This window comes from Alosa sapidissima, chromosome 16 (genome assembly GCF_018492685.1).
Source record: "Alosa sapidissima isolate fAloSap1 chromosome 16, fAloSap1.pri, whole genome shotgun sequence".
Classification (NCBI taxonomy): Eukaryota; Metazoa; Chordata; class Actinopteri; order Clupeiformes; family Clupeidae; genus Alosa; species Alosa sapidissima.
Window position 1 is genome coordinate 32,331,939 of NC_055972.1, and position 25,321 is coordinate 32,357,259.

The 25,321-nt window shown below is 42.2% G+C and overlaps 2 protein-coding genes across 2 annotated transcripts; both read left to right on the plus strand.

The window, feature by feature from the left end:
- Positions 1 to 15,898: 15,898 nt before the first annotated feature.
- Positions 15,899 to 18,991, plus strand: lrit1a (leucine-rich repeat, immunoglobulin-like and transmembrane domains 1a). The gene is made up of 4 exons (XM_042066039.1): positions 15,899 to 16,069; positions 16,322 to 16,779; positions 16,909 to 17,214; positions 17,388 to 18,991. Exons 1-4 carry the CDS (start codon positions 15,948 to 15,950, stop codon positions 18,422 to 18,424), a joined length of 1,923 nt encoding a protein of 640 aa, XP_041921973.1. The 5' UTR covers positions 15,899 to 15,947; the 3' UTR covers positions 18,425 to 18,991.
- An 839-nt stretch (positions 18,992 to 19,830) lies between these two features.
- Positions 19,831 to 22,453, plus strand: lrit2 (leucine-rich repeat, immunoglobulin-like and transmembrane domains 2). The gene is made up of 3 exons (XM_042066047.1): positions 19,831 to 19,890; positions 20,162 to 20,934; positions 21,399 to 22,453. Exons 2-3 carry the CDS (start codon positions 20,175 to 20,177, stop codon positions 22,190 to 22,192), a joined length of 1,554 nt encoding a protein of 517 aa, XP_041921981.1. The 5' UTR covers positions 19,831 to 19,890; positions 20,162 to 20,174; the 3' UTR covers positions 22,193 to 22,453.
- The last annotated feature ends 2,868 nt before the right edge of the window (positions 22,454 to 25,321 follow it).

Genomic DNA, 25,321 nt, shown 5'->3' on the forward strand with positions numbered 1-25,321 from the left:
ATAGGAAAATCCAACCTTGAAGGGATGCAAATTTATTTTGAGAAAAAGGAAAATCTCATAAAGAAATTAATATTTTTTAACGATAACACGTTGTTTACAATTATTGCCACCCCGGAAAATATTATATACGAAACCTAACAGAAGCATTTTCATATATAATTTCAATTTATTTAAGTGCAGAGTGTCTGAGAACTTTCAGAAGTAGTTCATGACTCTCTTTTTCACTATGGTATGAAAATAAAGTCACATAGAGGTTAAATCCTCTAAGTCATTTTTCAACATCCGAAAGACAAGAGAATACACTAAATTTAAATTTAAATAAAGTGTGTTGACATTAGTAAAGTCAGAGAATGTCAATGAAAACTAGTTACTTTGTTGAAAATGCCTATACAGTTAAAACAATGATTAAAAGGTTCTAATCATCTGGAAATGTGACAAACATGCTTGGACAAAGACCCATACTGTATGGGGGATGGTAAGATAGGGAAAATATTCCATAAGAACCACTGTTGGAGAGTAAAGGTATCATCTTGGGGTCAACAAGTCCCCCCAAAAAATCTTCAAAAGTGACCTCCGTGCTAATAGATTATTTAGAAGGCATGCCAGGTAAAAGCCTGTCCAGTCATTTAATTACCAATGTAAATGGCAGGAGCTACTGAATGGTACAGTGACTTTGTCTGGAAGTGGGGTCTATTGTCAGATGAAATAAAAATGTGGATAGAAACACTTGCAGGTGTCTTTGGCATACATACTGTAGAAGAATGGCTATACTGAAAAGAACCCCATGCAATGTGTTTTTGTTAAAAATATTTATTTCTTTATGAGATTTTCCTTTTACTCAAAATATATTTGCTTCCCTTCAAGGTTGGATTTTTCCTAATTTTTTTCATTGTGAGATTACAATAAATCACCAACAGATTATTTTTATACCGGTTTTTAGTCAACTTTAGCGGAGGTGCCAATAATTCTGGAGGGTACTGTATGTGTCCAACATTTTATTAGGGATTAATTGAATTAGGCTACTTGCCAACTGTTTTAATACACTTTCACTGAAGTAGGCTAAGCGACCTGCATTAGACTTTGGGCTAAGCAGCAAATAACCAAACAAGGTATAAAGTAACTTGTTGTCATCACTCATCATGTTGTCAATGTAGCCTAACAGTTGTTTTAGGGTAGGCTACTCGGAGTTTGGTTAGCAAACCATTGAATACTAACTTGTTGTACTGACTGATGTTGGCTAGGACAATAAGCATTGTTCTCAGGGTTGGGAACTACGTGGGAGCCCGTGGGAGCTGAGCTGCCTTAGAGAGAAGCTGAGCTCCCATGAAAGTAGTCAAATCATACTTCTGTGGGGTCGCTAAAAATGACCAGCACCATCAGTTTATTCACAAATAAGCTCTTTCCCCTTCAACACACTGAGTAATATTTACGTTAAAGATAAATCATTAGCCTAGAATAAACATGTTTTCCAGAAGAACTGGGCCTACGCATTAGAACCCTGCTAGGTGCATAATAGTGAATGTCATTAAAGGGCACAGCAGAATGGAGAGCTCACAAAAGTTAACACTTTTAACCCTTAACGAGTCCGACGAACACAAGTTGTGTCCAAATCCCCCCCCCCCCCCCCCCCCTCATGTGAAAGAGCCGAACCCAATGATATGTGCAGGTCATTTCTGTGATAAACAGTTCGCGACAAAATGTGCATGTTCTCCAACATGATCCTATGGTTTCCAACTTTGGGCTGAAGTTCTAATCTAATAGCACCCCAAAATGATGAACTTGAACTTCTTCAATATCAAAGAATCAAAAGTTGGTCTTAGCAGATCAACTTGTGTTTACATCACATCTGCATGCAAGCACAGTTTACTTTAAGTCACAAATGCATAAGGCACATTCTTTTATCCAGTAGGCCTAGTTCAGTGACAAACTGAATAAAATGTAAAGGTGTCAGTTGGCCTGACATATATGTTTGTAAATTACTTAACTGTATCCCACGATCATGCTTTTTATATTTCCAGACTCCAGGCAATCACACCTACAAATTAGTATATATTTCTATTGGCATGCTTCCTGGTGACATTAATGCAAATATACATTTATATTTATTTATTTATTAGCTCGCCGCACCTACATATAGGCTACTGTTCTTTTTTAGAGACACTCACAAAGATCAGATCATAATTGGAACCCTGTTCCTCCTCTGTTAGTCTGTATACTATCAAGAGCATTGACAGCTGAAAAGGAAATTTGACAGCAGCACAAATGAGCACATTTGAACAAAGTAATCATCTGTCCCAACATTTCTCCTTGTAGCACACCTGCCGCTCTTGGTGGATAAAATAGCCCAGTCTCCCAAGCATCACACCAAGCACCAAAATATGAAAGTAATAAAAAACACACTCATAGGCCTAATATTTTATCCATCTAGGATTTTTTTTTTTGTCAAAGACACGTTGGCTAAACAATTGTGATATGTTGACATATTGATATGCAATTGAGACAGACAGACAATGAGTAGGTAAATGGATATGTGTAAATGCCTATTTATACAGTATATGCCTATTACCTATATTCATTAAAAAATGAGCTTAAACAGAAATTACTTGTTATGTTCATTGACACAATATGTTCAACCCCCCTCTTCAACACCCAATAAATGGTACCATCCCCGAGAACATAAAATCACAAAATCCTAATTGGCGGCTTTTCATGCCATAGAGTTAGAAGTAAAACAAGGCTCATATTGTCTCAGGGAAGTCTCCCTGAGCCACCAGATTATAAGATTGTGAACGGTGGGGAATGTCATTGGGATGTTTAGGGAAACTGCACAGTCATAGTAAATTCAAAGGATGATTAACAAAATGTACCTTTTGAATAATGTCACACTTGATTTTCTCACTTTCATGCTCCTGGATGGATTTTTTAATACCTTTGTGTCAGTATGAGAGGCTAACGCATATTGCCTTATGACATACCTATGTTGGGTGTGTAAAAAAATAAGGATGTGTGTTAGGAAAAGATTATGTTTGTTGATGATGATGCAGCATTGATTCTTTATTCCAGTAAAAAACAGCAACGAAGCATGTGAACCAGGCAGTGTAGACTGACCCAGAGCATCTCAAACATATACTGTTTTAAAGTACCTCCTTTGCTTTAAATGTAAATAAATCAAGCTTCTCTTGCAAACAGGTCTGGCAGCCTTTTGTTCTATACAACAAAATGAATTCCCCCCCCCTTGCCTGGGATGGTTCTCAATGGCCTACCCCCTGCCCATTCTACAACTGGTTGGTATCATTCACACCTCAGTTTGCTTTCTGGCCCTGGGTGAGGCCACAGCACAAACCTTTTCTTTGTTATCTTGATAAGATGGCCATTTGGGAGATTTATTCTTTACCATGAATCTCATGTTCTCAGTCAGGGTATGCTGTAGTTTCTTACAGGTGTCTCTGAAATACAAGTTAAGAAATGCTGATGGAGAGACAGCAGTTGTGGCTTTTTTTGTTTGATTTAGTCATTGGCAATTATATCTAAGCCTACACTGTTACTAATCATATGAGTTCTTTCTGTGTATCAGTAAATCACATGCTCAATGAGATCTTTTGAATGGTAAAAATAATTATGACTCTATATATAGCTTGTGAAAGGCAGCATTATCATACCCCTGCAAAGGAGATTAACTTATATGGAATGTATAAGGTCTTTTAAAATGGTATGGAGGTGGATTGTTCAAGTGGTTTAGTCTTCAATCTACAGATTTTCACATGCAGCTGACTAAACAGTGAATAGACTGTCTTGGGGCATGTTCTTGGATACAGAAAAAAGCTTAAGCGTTTACCTCGCTCACAAGCATGGACTAATGTGGATCAAAGAGTAGGCCTATAGAGATCAAACTATACATCATTTTAATGCAGAATTGAAAATAAACTCTTGTGGAAATTAAACTACACTTGCCAGAGAAAACAGATTAGAACCTAATTACATTGTTATTAAGGCTGAATGTGATTAAAAAGTTTTAATTAGGCTCCAGTATATTTACATGTGAAGTACTTAGTCATGGTGATAGACATAACAGGGGTCATTCAGGGAACTGCATCACTGAGGTATTTCACTTGGCATTTTAATGTGTTCATAAACCATGGCTGTAACTGTGGTCACATCAGATATTTCCAACTGCTACTATTTTTCATTGAAAGAGAAAACATCATGATAATGCTGAATAGGAATAAAATGTAAACTTCTCTAAGAAAATAAGAAATAAGAAAATCTCTAAGGTATTTATGGATGGCTACTCAAGTATGAACTCTGGTGAGATGCAAAACATTCAATAAGCATTAATCACCATTCAAAACCTCAGATGTAGTGGAGAATCTGGGACATATCATGAAAAGATGGAACTAATGTCCTGAACCTACAGACCCACTGTCACTCAAAAATCTGAAATTTCAAAACCTTTCACTCCTAATGACTCTAAGCATAAATCAGGAAATAAGAAAAGGAGCACATGTTATTATATATTAGTAACGGATAAATAAATAACTAATAAATTAGTTACGGAAAAAAGTATGTCAGCACAAGATAACAGTTCCCAGGATACAACATTCCCAGGATACAACATGAGTCCATTAATATGGTTGCTATTATGCGGTAAACCAGTTAACTCAATGCAGAATTATAGTTACCTTCAGAGATGTGAATATGGACCATATAGGCTCCTTATTGTAACTGACAAAATACCATATATATTCATATGAAGTATGAATATTCCATGAGTGAAACTGATTCTACCAAATGCTTACTTCATATTGTTTTAATTCACATTTTGTCAGCTCCAATTGCATAAAACTGAAGTGTAACTGACCACCCAAAAAAGCTTTTAAAGAATGACATCTGAATGATATGGCATGAGGCATAAAGGCTAACCTACAGACGTAATCTGTGACCTGTTGCGATGCATGCAGACATTTCACAGCACCTTACAGACATCGGCGCAGGATGTGGAGGCTCTGTCATGAGTGTGTAGATTTTGCGGTGTTCACCAACTCAAGCAAAGATTAGGCTAGGCTGTCGCATGATGCGCAGTTAGACATTTGACATTTCATCAGCAAACAAATGTCAAAATACAACATCATTTTCATTTAGCAAGTTACTATAGAACTTCAAAAAGTCACATACCACTTGTTTTTTTATTTTATTTTCCATTTCACTTCCAAAATAGAATAATGAATAAATGCAAAAGGACCCGGAAATAGCACAAACCTGGAGTTTCTATAGGCCTATAGAATAATAGATGAGATGTGTGAGATAATGGAAAATATAGTAAAGAATGTATTGTAAAGAAGACGAAAAAACTGTAGTAAATGCAGCTTATGGTAACAAGATGACTAACCCTCAGATTTTCATCAGCAATAGTTCCCAGGAATCTTGAGAAATTTCAATATGCAATTTTAGAGAACTAGAGTTGTGTTATCTGCAGACAAAAAAGGATATTTGAAATATTAGACAAATCACCATACACAGTAAATAGAAATACTTAGGCCCCTATTTTCCGACCTGGCACATGGTGGCAAGCGGATTATTATCTCAGCGCAAAGTTTATTCTTATCTCGCACATTCTTTTTTTTGAGCAACGTGTCACGGGGTGTGGCAATTAACGACCTAAGGTGGGGTCTGGCGCGTTGTCTAAAAATCACTATCGTACACTACCTAAAACGCATTACCCCACTGACCAAGAGAAACCTGTTCAGAAGTCCATGGCGAGTTGTCTATATGTTATTTTAAGGGCGCATTATCAACAGTGATATGGGTGGGTGCACAATGCACCCTGCTTCTTTCGAACGCGCACCAGCGCACATCCATGCAAAACGTTACAAATTATAGGATTACAATGGGAAACATAATTTGAATAAAGATATTACAAAATACATTTCACAATGAGTTATTATTTCCCATCATTTGCAAATTGGTAATGACGGAGAGGCAAATATGAAGCACAGCTGAAGATGCACTGTCACGAGATGTAAACAACTCCTCTGCAGGATAAACGTTTTTATTCAATCATTCAAACATTATTGGGGTAAGTCTTGTTGTTTCAAGGCTATGTTTTTGATGGCAACCCATTGTCAGTCAATAGTGAAAGTAAAACTGTTGTTGACTGACACCACGGTGAAGTTAGTTTCACTTTGCCAATGAGTTCAAATAATAGACGAGTGCAAATGCGTGTACTCTGGTTTTAGTAAAGCATGGTTTGGTTAACTGTTCCATACGGTCTCGCGTGCATTCTCAGTTTAAATAACGTTACGGCCAAAACACACCCATGACTGATTAAGAAACCTAGGAACGCCTTGTTGCGCCATCCACCCGACGTTTGATAACGAAACGTAAGTTACGCATGTAACTATGGATCTGTGAGACCGAGAGATGACCGTCACTACGGTCTAAAAAAGGAATGATCACCTTCGTTTTGCCTATCACCGAGACCATATGTCAACAAAGTCATGCCCATGACCTCTGGAAGCAGAACGACTCGAGCTTGTAAATAGCGGAGATTGCTCCCGGTTCAGTCTCCTACCTTGAGCGCCTCAGGATGGTCCGAGCGACAAGGATAGTGACGGTCATCCCTCGGTCTCACAGATCCATAGTTACATGCGTAACTTATGATCTGTTTCGACATCACTCTGACTGTCACTACGGTCTAAAAAAGGGATGACACATACCAAAAAAGTCGCGAGGAGCTCTAAGCTAACCATTAAAACCTCGCTCGGCCACGGACATGAAGGCAGTGTCGCCAACCGGAGTGTGGCACAGAGTGAGCAACTTGTCGCGCTCTGCCTGTGAGGCAGCAGACGGCTGGATATGGGTTAGCTCCAGAACCTGGTTGATAGACTGCTGACTTAGAACCTTAGGCAGGAAGGCTGGATTAGGCCAAAGTGACATGCCAGTGCCCCCTGCCTGCCACCTCAGGCAGTCTTCGCTGACGGAGAGGGTGCACAGCTCCCCGACGCGCTTGGCCGAACAAAGAGCCAGGAGAAAGCAAGTTTTAAGAGACAAAGATCGCAGATCTGCATCTAAAATGGGCTCATACGGGCCTTCAGTAAGTGACATCAAAACAGTGGGCAAATCCCAGTTTGGTGCCCACAAAGTGCGAACTGGACGCAACCGACGGGCCCCTTTTAAAAACTGACCAATTAGTGGATGCCTACCCAAGGGTCTGTTATCCGCACCCTGGTAAAAGGCTGAAATGGCAGAGGCATAAACCTTCACAGTACCTTGACCGCCTTGCCTTGATCCAAATAGGACTGCAAGAAGCGCAAAACTTGTGGCACAGGGCAAACCGCTGGCTCAAGACCCAAGCTGGCACACCAATCCGAAAAGATCCTCCACCTGAGTGCATAGCAAGCTCTAGTAGAAGGAGCCCTGGTGTTGTTCAGTCTCCTGCACAGACTCAGCTAGCTGTTCAATGACAGACTCTGCAGGGGCCAAACCCACAGGCGCAGGGCACCTGGGTTCGGATGCCAGATCTGCCCGTCTGCTTGTGACAGAAGATCCGCCTGGCAGGGTAACTACCATGGCTGACCCTGCAGGAGCCGGTGAAGGTCAGGGAACCAAGGCCTCGCCGGCCACCGTGGAGCAACCAGCAGCCTGAGGTACAAGAGGGGATGGAGGAAGCGTACAACAAGCCTGTCGGCCAGTCTGTGACAGAGCATCCAGGCCCAAACTGCCTCCCTGTCCCACGAGAGAGTACCACTCTGGGCAGTGAGTCGTTTCCGCCGACGCAAACAGGTCCACTTGTGCAGTCCCATACTGAGCCCAGACCTGGCTGACCACCCCTGGGTTCAATCTCCATTCCCCCGGGAGTGGCCCGGTCCTGGAGAGAATGTCGGCCGCCCTGTTCTCCCCTGCCCTCACTGAAGCCAGACACGGCCATGCCCATGACAGCAACTCCTCCGCCACCTGGAGGCACCGCCGGGACCTCGTGCCGCCTTGGTGATTGACATGATACACCGCCGAGGTGCTGTCTGACCTCACCAGAACATGTTGGCTGTGTGCTGGGCAGATAGGGACGTGGAAGTACGCGTCTTTTAGATCCAGAGACGTAAACCACTCCCCTTCCTGGATGGACCGAATCACTATTCCAGTGTGGACCATTCTGAATGACAGCACCTTGAGGTATTGGTTCAAGGGCCTGAGGTCGAGGACCGGCCGGTAACCTCCGTCTTTTTTGGGCACAATAAAATATTTGGCATAAAACCCAGTGTGCTGTGCGTGCGGCGGTACTTCTGAGATGAAGCAACTCCTGGACCTCCTTGACAAGCACGGAATTTAAAAGGGGGTCTTTGACAGACGTCATCTTGACCCCTGAAAACGTAGGGGGCCGCCGTCGAAACTTTAGGCGGTAACTGTGAGTCACCGTAGCCACAACCCAAGAGTCTGGCACAATCCCTTCCCAGGAGGTACTGGACAGCTGGAAAGGGCAATCGACGGGCAGCCCCGGATCCCCAGAACCGCCACCGCGGCCTGCACCTCTGCCTGTGTCCCGTCGAGGTCTTCGCTGTCCTCTGGGCCAGGGAGTTGGGGCTGAGCTCTGGTCTGGTGCACGAAAGCGCCGGTCCCGTGGGGCAGCATAGTTGATACTTACCTGTGGTGTTCGGGCGGGCTGCCACCGCCCATACTTACCTGATGCTGCCCTGTGGGGAACCGGAGCCCGCCTGTGGCACACACGCTGACCAGTTTCCCTAGAAGCGCCAGCCTGTTCCACTCTGTCCAGCACCCCCTGGAAGTCTGGATGGAACACATGCCCAGGCACCACGGGGAGACCTAACAGGTCTGTCCTGGTAGCATCAGGGAGAGAGGTTTGGGCAAGCCACACCTGTCTATGGCACAGCACCGCAGAGCGCAGAGGCCATAGCACTCCCCACATCACGCGTCAGCTGGGAGTGGGCTGACTGTGGCATCCACCAGGGCCCTTGCATCATGGTCCTCCGGGCTCATCATTTTTCGCAGAGCTGCCAGAGTGATAGCCAGGGCGTTGCCCATACGGGCTGCCCGTGCTGATGCGTCAAAGCAGTGAGTGATGAGACGGTCCATCTTGGCACACTCCTTGCATTGGCAGGCCCCAGGGAAGTCCAGGCGGCGATGGACTGCTCGACCGGTGGCATATCCCCCAGCCCTGAGTCGGCCGGATAGGCAGCCTTTGCCAGCTGACGGCAACCTGGATTGAATTGGGGGCGCTGTAGCGACTTACCCCATGCCGTCCGCAGCACCTTCGTGTAATCCTCTGCCACGGGTATACAGGGTGGTGGGCTATTGTGTGAGACGCCTTCCCAGACGCCCCCAAGGGAAGCCATGTCCGGCATAGGGGCCTGAAGACCCAGGATCTTTGAGGCACTGAACACCCGTGAAATCAAGGAGCCAACAGGGACCTCCCCCGGCACCGTGGATTCATCAGTTGGCTCCACCATGTCTGAATGTAGCTCCTCCAGGAGGCCGTCCCCGCTTACGTCATCAATCGTAGAGCAAGGGGCATGGAGCGACAGCACATCCACATCACCCAGATCAACATCCGCACCATGGCTCTCAGGCCTGGATGGGGAGAGACCGTCCTGGCCAGGGGGCAGAGAAGAGGATGATGTGCCCTGGAGACCCTCCAGCCTGTCCATCCTCCTAGCCAGAGCCTGGAGAGCTGAGAGAATCTGAAGCGACTCCGTGCCACCACTCTCGGTCACGGCAGCTGGAGCCGGGCGTTTAGCTGGTCCAGGGACTTCCACCTGACCATGCCTGGAAGGGGACTCATGTTGCTGGTCCCATTTACGCTTGTGCGTATGCTTACGGCCATGCCTATGAGAGTGGGACGGTCGGTCGGGTGAGCGCCGCCTGTCCCGTCTGCCCTCACGCACGTGTCCACATGCCTGGTCAGCCCGGCGGAGCCGTTCCTCCCTAGGAAGGTCACAGGGTGCGCTGCAGGGGCTGTCGACATCCTCCAGAAGGTAGGCGGCCCCAAGGCAAGCGGGACACTCTCTATGCCCGTCATCGGGGGCCATCGTGGCCCTGCAGATTCTGCAGTAGTGTGCCACCATAGCCTATCACAGAAAACACAATGCAATGCAATACAATACAATAAGGCACTTACCTTGGCCGTTCAACGCACTGGGTCTGCAAGCAGCAGCCCGTAAAGAGAGATACAGCAGTGGTGTAATACAGTACACGGGTGGCCTGAAGCAGCGTGCGGACACGCTTAGCAGGCTCACACTGGCCCAGCTAGCTGCGGACAGCGGCGACGGGGTATAAACAGATGTACAAAGAAGGCGGCCACCAGTGCGTGAACGCACGCGCCAACGTACACTAGTGGACAACTGGCAAAGAGACACACAGCAGCCCGCACCTCGTGCAAGACTGCACCTAGCAGGCACAAACAGCTAAACTTACCTTTTCAAGTAGCCTAGCACACAACAACAAAACTATCAAGAAGCACACAGTAACAGTAGCACCTAATGCGCTGATCAGGCCCACACAGGTTCCGGCTGCCAGAGCTGTAAACAGAAACAATAACGGTGGCCCACGCCGGTGCGATAACGCACCCAGCAGGCTCACACCAAGCCCCACTAGCCGCGAAGAGCCAGATAAGGTACACAGTAGTTAACAAAAAACAACCCAGAAACCTGGCACACACAAAAGGGAAAATAACACTGAAATGGCGGCCCGCAGCAGTGCGCGAACGCAGGCAGCAGGCTCACACTAGCCCCTCCGCCGTGCGGTATGGGGTGAACTCAGGAAAGGCGTCAACAAGTTAAACAAAGTTAAACGAAGTTTCCCGAAAAAAACACAGGTTACTGCCACATGCAGACTAACGAACACAGTCAAAAAGCAAGAAAGCAGTGAAAGTAAGTACTCACGTCTTACAGGTCTCAGATGAGGCAATCAAGGTGAGAGACTGAACCGGGAGCAATCTCCGCTATTTACAAGCTCGAGTCGTTCTGCTTCCGGAGGTCATGGGCATGACTTTGTTGACATATGGTCTTGGTGATAGGCAGAATGAAGGTGATCATTCCTTTTTTAGACCGTAGTGACGGTCAGAGTGAGGTCGAAACAGATACACTCCCAATGTGGACTGGACATCCCAATAAAATTTAGTCGCAAGTGACTATGCGTTTTAGACTGTCATGATAGGGCTCTTAGAGTGGTTCCCTGTGTCTTAGAATGGTTCCCTGTGGAACCCCACAGAGTATTCTGGCTTTAATAGAAAAGCAACCCTTGACACAAACATCTGTGAGAAATACAGTATAATTTCTTTACCATTTGTACGTAACAGCATGAAAACCATATTTTACACAATTTTTCCAATAAAATAGACTCTATCCAATGGAATATAATGGATTTTATCAAAATCTTTGGAAAGGTCTATGATGATAAAAGGTAACTTAAAGCTAAACTTTAAAGGTAATTTTGTCAATCAGGTGAAGCAGAACCATATAAATGGAATTCATTTCCCAAAAGCTGTACTGGTATACAGTAAATTCTAAAGAATTCAATTAGAATCTAGATGCAAAAGAATTCTTTTATATATGTTTTTCTAATATTTTTCAAAAACATAGGAAAAGGGTTAACATTTAAAATAGCTGGTACAATATCTGGCCTGTTTTCAAACACAAAAAAGTGTGCTGCAATATTGACTGTTTTGTGTGTTTGACAAGAAATGCAGAATGTCATGACCCGCTAAAGATGTCAATCAATTATGTCATTTTATTTCATGGATGTCAGAAGGCTTAAAATAAAAAATAGTGACAATTCATTGGAATGGAATCTAGAAGACTGTCATGACTCTTTGGCAAGCAAATCATGCCAACATGGCCTTTCTGTTCTCTGCCCCAATGATAGGTATGATTTATGATGACTAAGTATTATAGATAACATCAATACATGCTGTCTCTGTAAGAACATTATTGTGAACTCAGTAATCTGCCATTTTCATGATATGCTTCAAAGTTTAATAACATATTGTTTTGCAACTTTCTGCTGAAATTAGTTAACTAGCTAAAGGCCAACAGACAAACACCAACAATTTGGTGTTGAGAGAGCTAAGGTCACTTGCCAACTGGTATTTTTTGGCAATATATTTGACACCGTTTTGCTGTAAAAACTTCTTACACTTTCTGACCCTGGACTAGGGCTGTTATCTGAATAGCCCGAACCGGGTTTCCCTATAGAATCTTGCAATTATGACTGTTTGACTGTACAAGTGGTCTATGAACCTTCATTAAGTTGTATCTGTTTCCTGAACTAGCTCGTAGCATGAACACTAATGCACTCATACACTCTGGGCATGAACATGGGGGCTAATGAACATGCCCCCAGAGTGTAGCACTGTATATCGACAGTACTTGTTGACCGCAAGAAACAGAGATCTATGTGAATTCTCCTATAAATAGTACTCAAGGGGTGCTGTCCATGTAAGCAGTGCTGAAATTTGAGTGATGTCACAGCTGCCTTTTAAACCATAGGACCTACATGTGCACCTACTGCACATAACATAATAAAATATCACTTGGTAGGCCTATGTTAACAGTCTTAACTAGAAAATATTCAAGTTTAAGAGGCAGGAATTCCTCAAAATAAAGTTACTCAAATTGATTAGATGATTTCCAAAAAAAGTTGGCGATTAATTTAAAGGAACACAGGCTCACAGCAACTTAATGGGGAATTAGTTTATTTGCCAATTACTCCAGAGTTAATAATTATAATAGTATAATAATAGTTAATAAGAGGATACATACAATTCTCGTCTCTGTGCATGCAATAACTCGGTCTGAGATTGTTAGCCTAGCCTAGCATAATTCACTGAAAGTGGGTTACACCGCATAGCTTACAGCTAAAACGAAGCTATAGGCTAACTGGTGTTTTTCAGCTGTTCTTGCTGGAGGGGTTGTGTCACTCTGTCTTTCTCTTTAAAATGCCAAATAATATTCTACTGGATTCAAGTCAGACAGCATTCTATAGTTTTCACTTTTTTGTCTTCCTTACTCTGGTGGGATTTTGTCAGAGTAGGCTACTTGGATCATTATCATACTAGAATATTCCTCTTCTGCCAAGCTCCTGGAAGTCATCTTGTGATTTTGGTATAGAGTATCCACACACATTCATGGTCTCATGTTATCTCAACTGCACATTTGCACTCATTCAGCCACATATCATCACATTCTCACCTTCATGCTTCACTTACAGGACTATGTAGTCACTGTGGTTGTCCTGGCCAGGTTCAATCCACACAGGTGGAACCCCAACTGAGGTAAACCATATATCTTGATTTCATCTGACCAAATAATGGGCAAAGAACAAATATGAATTGGGCTTCTTTTCAGTTTCAAATTTGAATCTTGCAGTTTTGTGTCTAAGAGCAAACAACATTTTTTCTTTGGATGTCTTCCATAGAGGTTGATTGCACATTGCGATATCCAACATCCTTTGCTCTGTCTGAGCTGTCACAGAAACTCTTCTGATTTCCTCTGATAACCCGTGTCAAGTCTTTCCCTTCTACTTTTCAAAACTAGATTGTCCATGTGGCACATTATCTGTTGTGTCATTTTAGGGTGCTCTGATTAGTGGTTCTATGAGACAATCCCTCTGATTATTGCTGCAACTGTATTTCAACTTTTTTTTAGCTGACCACAGATTTTCACATTTCCTTTTCCTTTACTGTGATGTCTTAACACACATTTCTTCAATTCCCTGCATTTTTCCATGTAGAGCTGTGATGCAAATAAACACAGCCCATATGTCCACAAAATCTGAATGTTGTGGTGTTGTGTTAATGCTTTTTAAAACCATGTTCAGGCTAGTTGGAAATCACCCATTTTTGTTTTAACGATCAATGGTTTTCCAATTTGTGTGTCAATCACAGTCACATGTGAGGCCTCTGTTTTCAGTGTAATGCCCCCAGAGTGTAGCACTGTATATCGACAGTACTTGTTGACCGCAAGAAACAGAGATCTATGTGAACAGAGATCTATGTGAATTCTCCTATAAATAGCACTCAAGGGGTGCTGTCCATGTAAGCAGTGCTGAAATTTGAGTGATGTCACAGCTGCCTTTTAAACCATAGGACCTACATGTGCACCTACTGCACATAACATAATAAAATATCACTTGGTAGGCCTATGTTAACAGTCTTAACTAGAAAATATTCAAGTGTAAGAGGCAGGAATTCCTCAAAAGAAAGTTACTCAAATTGATTAGATGATTTCCAAAAAAAGTTGGCGATTAATTTAAAGGAACACAGGCTCACAGCAACTTAATGGGGAATTAATTTATTTGCCAATTACTCCAGAGTTAATAATTATAATAGTATAATAATAGTTAATAAGAGGATACATACAATTCTCATCTCTGTGCATGCAATAACTCGGTCTGAGATTGTTAGCCTAGCCTAGCATAATTCACTGAAAGTGGGTTACACCACATAGCTTATAGCTAAAATGAAGCTATAGGCTAACTGGGGTTTTTCAGCTGTTCTTTGCTGGAGGGGTTGTGTCACTCTGTCTTTCTCTTTAAAATGCCAAATAATATTCTACTGGATTCAAGTCAGACAGCATTCTATAGTTTTCACTATACACAACATTTTTTCTTTGGATGTCTTCCATAGAGGTTGATTGCACATTGCGATATCCAACATCCTTTGCTCTGTCTGAGCTGTCACAGAAACTCCTCTGATTTCCTCTGATAACCCGTGTCAAGTCTTTCCCTTCTACTTTTCAAAACTAGATTGTCCATGTGGCATATTATCTGTTGTGTCATTTTAGGGTGCTCTGATTAGTGGTTCTATGAGACAATCCCTCTGATTATTGCTGCAACTGTATTTCAACTTTTTTTTAGCTGACCACAGATTTTCACATTTCCTTTTTTCTTTACTGTGATGTCTTAACATACATTTCTTCAATTCCCTGCATTTTTCCATGTAGAGCTGTGATGCAAATAAACACAGCCCATATGTCCACAAAATCTGAATGTTGTGGTGTTGTGTTAATGCTTTTTAAAACCATGTTCAGGCTAGTTGGAAATCACCCATTTTTGTTTTAACGATCAAAGGTTTTCCAATTTGTGTGTCAATCACAGTCACATGTGAGGCCTCTGTTTTCAGTGTAATCTTTCTAAAGTATCAATCAAAAGTATTGGTGTGGTTATGGTTGCTCATGAAAGAGTAAATGTGCTCTATTATCAACTACTACAGTACCTTACTTATTGAGAGGTGACACAATTGTGTGAGCCACTGAATAGGCCTACAGAATATGGCACAATGAACAAGAGAAGAGATTGTGCAGTGTGGATACCTACAGCAGGCCTAATGCCAGAGTTAAGCTAAAAAATGTTTCTGCTTACATTTGTTGGCATATTGTTTACATGGGTTGACAACCTAATACCAAGATCTTTAACATTGTTTCCAAACAGCAAGGGTTTTTAAAATGTGAGACTTGTTCCAAATTGGCAATGCAAGAGATTAATTCGCTGCAGGGACATCAAGGTTTAAATAAACTGTTTAGATGCTGATTGGAAATTTGTTCCAGTCGTATAGTTGATCTGTAAAATGACAAGCTTTATTAACAGTAATCGTAAAACAACCCTAGCCCGGGCGCAGAGAGAGAGAGAGAGAGAGAGAGAGAGAGAGAGAGAGAGAGAGAAACATTGCGCATTATGGCCAATTCGGAAGTATTTTGGCCCGAGAATAACCACTGAGTCTGCATAGCCTATCGGATTCCAGGCTGCAATACGCATGTAAATGAAAATAACGCGAGCCCTTTCACTAATCCTTGTCTATCCTTTTTATCTGGGGACTCATAGCAGTCAGATCACTATGGGATATAGAGGCAAGAACACAATGCGATGTTGCTGAGGTGCTTCTAAATGCGAAAAAGGCTATCAGTATCGGTAGACTCGGTGTTGTCCTGTGCAGGGGGAGCAACATGTTCCTAACGTCTGTTTTAAGTTTCCTGGTAGTGATAGCTGGATTGCCCCTCGTTTGGACTTCTTGTCCTTCACAGTGCAGTTGTTTTTACCACAACTTGAGTGATGGATCCAGGGCTAGGTGAGTTGACTGCAATGATCGTTTTTTCTGCATGACTATAAATAAAAGGATACGTTTATAACACATTCAATTCTCAAGTATGGTTGAACACATGCGCTTCTGGCACTTCTAACATTTCACCGCACGTGGGACAATATTAGAATGCGCTATATGATGTCGCTACATATCACTGCACGTCTGTCCATAATGTTTAAGCGCTTTGTTTTTTACGTGTCATAAACTTACTTTACCACATTTGCCTTGTTTCCCTAGGAGCGTTATTTGCAATGATCCAGAGATTTCATTGGTGCCTGCCAGCTTTCCCGTCGACACATCTAAGCTTAGGATAGAGAAAACTGCCATCAAAAGAATACCAGGAGAAGCATTCAACTACCTCGCAAATTTGGAATTCCTCTGGATGTCTTTTAACGCACTATCCTCGGTCAATCCGGACAGCTTCCGTGGTCTGTACAGCCTGGAAGAGCTGAGACTAGATGGGAATGCTTTATCAGCATTTCCGTGGGAATCACTAATTGACCTACCTAGTCTGAGACTCCTTGATTTGCATAACAACCAGATATCATCAATTCCTTCTGAGGCAACATTATACATTAAAAACCTGACCTATCTTGACCTCTCTAGCAACAGTTTACAGACTGTGCCATCAGAAGTTCTTTCTACTTGGTTAACAGTAAAACCTCTCCCAGGGGCAGATTCCAAAATGATCTTAGGTATGTATTATTTCTCTTCTGACAGTAAGATATTAATGTTTTACTGGGATAACAATATGATGTTTCTGTACATGCAATATATAGTGAAAGTGAAAGTGAGGATGAATTGTCACTCTTTCTGTATCCTAGGTCTTCACGACAACCCATGGGTTTGTGACTGCCGTCTGTATGATCTGGTCCAGTTCCAGAAATCCCCATCTCTACTGGTGGCATTTATTGACACTCGCTTGCGCTGTGCTGACCCTGAGAGTGTCTCAGGTGTACTGTTTAGCGACGCTGAGCTGAGAAAGTGCCAGGGCCCCAGAGTTCACACAGCTGTGGCTCGAGTCCGAAGCCCGGTGGGCAACAATGTCCTGTTGCGCTGTGGCACCATTGGCATCCCCATTCCAGAGCTTGCCTGGAGAAGAGCCGATGGAAGGCCCATGAATGGGACAGGTGAGTCAGCACAGTATTGAGCGGCTAAGACGCATTAGCATGGCACAGTGTTGTATGTTCATTACAGAAAGGGCTTTTGCCAACTGTAGTAACATGATGTACCAGTGGTCTTTGGTCAGGCATGCATAACTTGCATAACTTCACTTCTCACATTCTGCTTTTCTCCTTTTCAGTTGAGCAAGAGAGTTCAAAGGAGGGAATTGTGTGGTCAATTTTAAGTGTTCCTGCTGTTTCATATCGAGACTCTGGGAAATACATCTGCAAAGCAACAAACTATGCTGGGAGTGCAGAGGCCGTCATTTCTCTGATGATAACAGAGTCCCCAAAGACAGAAAACCAAACAGCGAGTCCAAAGAAACCAAAAGGAAAGAAGCCAAACACTTTGCTGAAAGCAGCCTATCAGGAAAAGCTTGTTGCAAGATATGTGTCACCAACTACCACTCCAGCAATTCGACTTATCGAGCCAACGCGTTACACAGGCCCCTACCCCGGGGAGAGATACAGTGCCACTGCCAGTGAGGCTACTGTCCAGACCACTGGTCCAGATGGGTTGCTGGAAACCAACCTGAGCAATCTTGCTGCGAACACGTCGTCCCTGCAACAAGATCCAGACCGAATAGTGCGCTCTGTGAAGGTCATCGGTGATACAGACTACACTGTCTGTCTGAATTGGAGAGCCCCAAAGGCCAAAAACACCACTGCATTCAGTGTGCTGTATGCAGTATTTGGGGAGAGGGACATGCGCAGAATTAATGTCAACCCAGGCAACAACAGAATTACCATTGAGGGCTTGGTGCCAAAGACAAAATACATTGCCTGTGTGTGCGTCAAGGGACTGATCCCCAAAAAAGAGCAATGTGTAATCTTCTCAACAGATGTGGCAGCCATCGCTAATGGAACCCAAAAGCTCATTAATGTAGTTGTAATCACGGTTGCTTGTGTGATAGCAGTACCACTAACAGTGATAGTTTGTTGTGGAGCACTGAAGAGGAAAATCCAAAAATTACTGGGAAAAAATTCAAAGGAAATTCAAGACTCTTATGTCACATTTGAGACTCTTTCCCCCGGTACAAAAGCCAAAGGCCTTGAAGGGGAATACCTGACCAGGCTAAATCCAGAGGAATCAAATAGACTTCTGTCAGCCAGATCCAGCCTGGATTCTGAATTGACTGCTAAAATAGAGGGACAGCCAAATGAGTACTTTTGCTGACAGAGTGTGGGGGCCATGGGTTTCTCATAAGACTTCGACTCAACATCTGAGTTTGCATCTGCAATGCACATCGGATGGTAGTCAGAGACATGTTTACGCTGCCAATAAGAAGTTCAGTGACTCCCAGTAAACATTTTTGTTGTGATTTTAAGAATCTCCAATTACATGACTGATGCAGGAAGTCGTTTGAAACTCCTTTTTATTTGAACTGCTTAATGTATTAATATAAAGGGATTATGCAGGAAATCATGAAGTAGTTGTACATGTACTTGTTAAGGTAAAATGCAATTGCTATTATGAAATACCAAACTAAATGGATGAATTATTATAAATGTGTATGTTTGAGCCATGTTAAGTATGCACTGTGTCAATATGTATTATTTGACTGTTATAAATGGTATATTCGTACAGTGCAGATGCAAAGTATGAAACACAATACAACATTTATTGGAAGTATTATGACCGTTTGAATATAATTCATATTTAGGACATAAAAAATGTTGAACATGATATCCACACATCCTTAAATCTCCTGTTTACTTGTGCATTGTTTGTGCCATTGACCTAAATTACCTAAATAGAAATCCTTTTGTATGTACACAATCCTTCAATCCTTTCAATAGCAATAAGTTTAATAGTTGTAATTGAATGTATGAAAATATAACTTTTGATATTCATCAAGCTTGTTTTTATTTATCCCTGAGGGAAATTATTTGACATTTGGTGCAATATTATCAGCAGTTTTAATTTATTGGACTATTAATATTTTAACAGTTGACACATGAAAATTAATCTAGACTTAAAATCTATAGGTCCTCCTAACCCTTAAGACTGCATTTACATATGGCTTCTTATTACACATGGTATACATTTAGTTTCCTGTTTGAAGGTATGTTGAAATTGTCTCTCTTGATAGGTTTTCTGGTTATACAAAATAACTAGAACTACATAACTACATAACTCACCCAAACCAGACTAAGAAATGAACTATCATATGCAGACATGCTCAGACGTCCACAGTTATCATGCATTTTGTGTCATCTAGGTCTGTTTTAACAGCCACAATGGGTAGGCTATCTTTAACTAAAGCTCATTTACCAAACTAAATAAACCATTTGAAAGAAGCAATACCAATGATACTAAAAATGTATGGATGATGGCTGGTATCAATGTCATATTAGGACTAATAGGTGAATAAACAGCTGTTTCATGTTCTGCCACACAGTTGGACAGTATTGTCCAAAGCCTACAAAGTAGGCTACGTCAAGGATTTCCGTTGGCTTATGGGATTAATGTGATCGTAGGCTACCTGTAGACATGTCCTGCTTGGAGCCGGTACGGTCGTGACTGCAAGTTATGGATAACTTTAGTGCAGTATTTGCTGTAGGTGTGATACTTCTTCACTTTTGTCAGATTAATTCACAGTGTTTAAATGGATGTACGTGCACAACTGACCGCCATGGTAGGTAAGTCTTTCTTCAGGTTATTTAGGTGCAAACCGTCTGGGTGAGTTTGACCTACTCTTGTGTCACAGTTAACTCAAGATAACTCTTCTTAGACAATTGTCAAAGAATAATGTAGGCAAAGGCTACATACAAACTGTGATTTAATATGAGGAATTAAAAGAAAAAGTGGAAGAAATCCAGCATACTGAGTAGCATTAAGCTTGCCCTTGACATTTATTGATTCATTAAACAACTGCCCAGTGATCAAACTAAAAGCGGCTCTTTGTTGTAGGTCACTGCTGTGTATGGACACTTCTTTAGACGGAATCCCTGAAACTATTCCCCAAGATTTTACGAAGATAAGGATTGAGAATGCACATTTCGCGGAAATACCTCGGGGAACCTTCTCTAGATTACATGCTTTGGAACACCTTTGGCTGAATTTTAATGAAGTCAATATTATTCACCTGAAGAGCTGGGAGGGATTGAGAAATTTGACAGAATTAAGGTTACAAGGGAACAAACTACGGTCAGTACCATGGACAGCTTTTGAAGACACGCCTGCTCTGAAAATTTTAGACTTGAAACACAATCGTTTAGATGTTCTCCCAGAACACGCTCTGAAATATTTACCAAGTCTGACCTACTTAGACTTATCCTTCAATCAGCTTACAGTCATATCTAAAGATGTCTTCTTAAATTGGCCGCTTTACCACAAGGTGGAGGAAAATGGAGAACAAGTGGCCAATGTTGTCCTGGCACTGCACGACAACCCGTGGCTCTGTGACTGCCGCCTGAAGGGCTTCGTGGAGTTTGTCAGAGCAATCAGCCCTCCAATCATTTTGATGAACTCTTACTTGTCATGTGCTGGCCCACAGCAGCGAGCCGGTCATTTTTTTCATGAGATGGAATTGAAGACCTGTATGAAGCCAGTGGCCACAACATCTGTTACCAACATCAGTCTCCCAGCGGGCGGGAGTGTTACTCTCACATGCTATGCTATGGCTAGACCAGAGCCTACTGTTTGGTGGACATATGGTCTCAAGATATTAAGAGGATTTAATGGTAAGGTTAAGTCTGGTTTCATGACATTATCTCGTGTAGCTTGATACATCCTGGAGATAATTAAATACATAATTAATCTATATGAATAGAAGTAAAAATTGAATCCCCAATTACAAATTATGACAAATGCATCAAATGACCACCATAGTGATTTATTGTGTAATGTTGGGACATGTTTTTGTTAGATATCTTAATTTAAGTCATCAGATCTTAACGCTCAACTGTCAGCTGATTCTAACCTTGAGCTGACCCTAAGCAGATCACTGTGTGTCCAAAAACCTCAGTCCTAGCCCTTACCATAATTAACACCCTACCTGCCTTATCTTAACCCCTAAGTCTAAGCCAATTTTTTGTTGTCACTTGTTGTCAGTGAACCAAGTAAACTAGACATGTGATCCGATTTTGAAGTGTACTCAAATGTTCAGTGTTGACTATCTGTGTCACTGTTGTATTGATCTCCATAGAGTCCCTCTCTCAGATGGATGACGACACCATGAAATCACAGCTAGCGATCCCATCTTTTCAGCTGGCTGATCGGGGGGTATACACCTGCACTGCTAACAATTTTATTGGAAACTCCTCAGTTAGCATCCTGGTGGATGTGAAGACACCTGCCAGCACCCCACCACTTTCCTCTGGGTTCCCTGCCGCAGCAGTGGATGAGAATGTGTATATTGACATCCGTATCGCCAAGCAAACAGTGTATGGCATCACTATTGAATGGTATGCAGTCTTAGAAAATCCTGCTGAGACCTGGTTCACTATCCATTTTGGGCAATTTGATAGTGCCAAAAAGGACATGATCTATATCGGACCAGGCATCAACAGCTACTCAGTTTCAGACTTGCTGCCAGCCACAAAGTATGAGATCTGTGTCACTCTTAAGAGCCAGGTGCCAAGGACTGGTCAGTGTATTGTGTTTGTGACTGGAAATGACATCAGTGAGATGGAACAGAGGGAGAAGCTGATCCACATTGTGGTCATTGTCCTCGCTATGGTCCTGGCTGTTCCTGCAGGGATGTATGCCTGTACCACAGACATCAAATTCAACTGCTTTAAACGCCTCAGAAACTCATGGAGGAAATGGAAGTGGTCGTTGGCAGGGCTGGACAAATCCAGTGATGGACAGGGCTCATTCGACAGCCTCCAGGCGGCCAGCGATGAGGGCCTTTGTAAGGACTCCAGCGAGGAGAGGAAGCCCCGGAGGAGATCTGACGCTGCTAATGATGACCAGAGTCCCTCAGCTGAGGTCTATTAGCGCAGCGTAAAGTACGCAACAGGTGACGTTGGTGTCACTACCCGATCCGTTCTGCGTAGGCACAGTAGCTTAACGTGTTTTACGACTGTTCACAACACTACCTGATCAGTTCTACGCTTGCACGATTATTTATATTCGTTGACACACCGTTGACATGTGTGTACACTACAGAAACTAGGCAAAAGATGGCATCCATGGAGGAATGCTGTTTAAGTTATAAAGAAAGGACACCTTGATATTGATAACAAAATAATCAACATAGACTGCACCTTACTTTCACATTTAACGGAAACTTTTAAATTAATCTGTCAGTAGCCTACCAGATCCATACCGCCTGCCTGATCCGTTGCACGCATAATTGCTGGTGTTTCTACGCATACTGTAATATGATGGTCAATAAGTGAAGTGTTATGGCATAGCCCTGGTGGTCAGTCACAAAGGGGAGTGTGGAGAAGACAGGAGGTTTGCAGTGACAGAAAGACTCGGACACATGTAACCAAAATGGTGTATATTTTGTGACATGTAACAACTCTTTTATTTTTTTGGATTGGCCATTACTATGCAACTACTGTATGCGTAGAACGGATCGGTCAGGCTGTATGGATCAGGTAGGCTACTGACAGTTGGCATGCCTTTTCAGAATTCTGTGAAAGCCTTCCCCACTTGTCTTTTACACAGATTTGATCCAGCTGAGGTTGTGGTATTTGATGACATTAAAAGACATTGACTTGCTGTGTAACCCCCCTACATAATGTGCGTTAATGATTTCAGTATGTTTTTCCTGTTCACTATTGACTCCAGCAACTGAAGATGACATAATTAGTAAAGCTGCTAAAAGCAGAGAGATTATGGTTTCTTAAGCATTACAAAACATGAAACTTTTATTAAAGCCATGATGGACTTGATTGAACAAGGAAACTGAAACATGGGGCATCCTTTGTGTAGATGCTCTGCGTTGGCACTGATGGGTTTATTACCAGATATTATTTCTTACAAAGTGTTGTCCATCTGTGTGTGAGTGTTGAAATCTTTATCTCTTAAAATACAAGAGGTTCACAAACATCAGTCTGTTGTGAACTCAACTATGATATATATTTGAAAATGTTGTTTAAAATGCTGCCCAAACTTCACACAGAGGAATGATGAAAAAGAAAGGTTGGACAATGGCTTTTGATAATCATCTATAATCATGTACTTTCCAGTGATACAAGTTGTATGAAATAAATAATTAAATAATTCATTCTCCAGTCCTGAGTGTAATATGAACCACACTGTGCAAATTAAATGGGTGTAGTATGCGATTAATTACAATACTGTATGTAATTACAAGCATAATACTGTAAATATTCACTAGGCCTATATGTCACTATTGAAAAGATAAAACTATCAATATCCATTGTATAGCAAAACTAAACCATTCATCATAATCTGCTTGTTATTTTTCTATTTTACAGTATATTCTGTTCAATATGCATTTATATTGTGTAAGCACATGAAATAAAAAACAATAAATGGAAATGGGGTGTCTACCCTTTAATGCTGATGCACGTGTCTGTTCACTTAGAATGTCCATTAGATAAAGTTGAGTCCTATATCTATCTCAAAGTAGCATGTGTGGAGCTCAGAGTGTTTTCACTTCTGTCACAGCTGGGAACGAGAGAAATGCTCAAAACAGATGTGGCCCGATGGTCTCCGTGGTGACGCGACTTGAGCAGATGACTAGCGCTTAATGCCTTTGGAGAGGAAGGGCATTGTTCACTTGATGTAAAACGTGAACAGCAATCCCTGCCTAATTCCTCCCCCTATTAAAACCCACCAGTGGCTCATGAGCTGTCCCCAATCCGATACTCATCATGGTGATCTGCTCATTTTCATGAATATGGGTCTCACTCAAATGGCTCAGATGAACACTTTTGCTGCATAGCTGTCACTGTACAGAAGGGTATAGAAATGCTATTGTATATGCCTTTTGAACATGTTTTAGAGTGTGACATATGGCATATTGCATATGACAGAACTCAAGCCAGTTGTTTGTTTTAATTCTGTATAAATGTTGTGTAGGTCTCTTGACGTCCTGAATTTGCTTAAAACTGTACTGAGCTCAGTCCAAAAATATGTTAACTTCATATCTCTGAAAAATATGCTAACAAGTATGAATGTTTTGATTTTCGTGCCTTCCTTTTTATCCCAGTGCATCAATGCACTTTACAACTTTGTAATCCTCTCTCCAAAACCGAGTAATCCCGCTCACTTCCTACTGTACATGCCATAATTCCTCTCCATTTGTGCCTTTTCCTCTCTTGGCATTTGTGTTTTAGATTCAAAAGCAGTCTCAACACAGGGTTGTATAACTTTACAAATGGAATTCAAAATGTTCATGACATGGAATCATGGAGACATAGCTGTCAGCAAGGCTTTGACATTGTTTAAAACATCCTCTCTGCTTTACTCAGGCTGCTTATACAGGTCAGACTGCTCTGGAAATATATTCTGAAATATCTATCTGCTCTGGAAATACTTCCAATTCCAAAGGATTTCTAGCATTTGTTACATTTTATATCACCTGACCTGACCTAATCTGACCTGTGTAAACAAAAGGAGGTCACAAATGTTACTCAATCAACAACATGCTCAGATGCCAAATGCTGCTAAACTGATAGGATGACACTTCATAGTGCAGATGGAAGGCAAAACATGCTCAAGAGTTTCTCAAGGCAAAGAAATTGTCAATGGAATATTCTTCAATGGCCAAGTCAGTCACCAGACCTCAACCCATGAACATGCTTTTCACTTACTGAAGACATAACTGAAGGCCAAAGGACCAACAGACAAGCAGCAGCTGAGGAAGTAAAGGCCTGGTAAAGCATATCGTGGGAGGAAACTCTACATTAAGCGATGCCTATGGTGATGGGGGCACTACAGGATAAGTCTGTATGATAGCGCGGCACCGCTGCAGGCTCAGACTGTCCTGCCCTGAACCCAGTGAGCTTTTGTAGAACTGGTAGGGCTACATTATCATTATCATCCTCTTTCTGTAGGCTCGTTTCTCTTGATATTATTTTTAATGCACATTATTGGTTGATGGACTTTTAATAGTCCTCTGTTATGTAATCTCTCAAATTGAACATT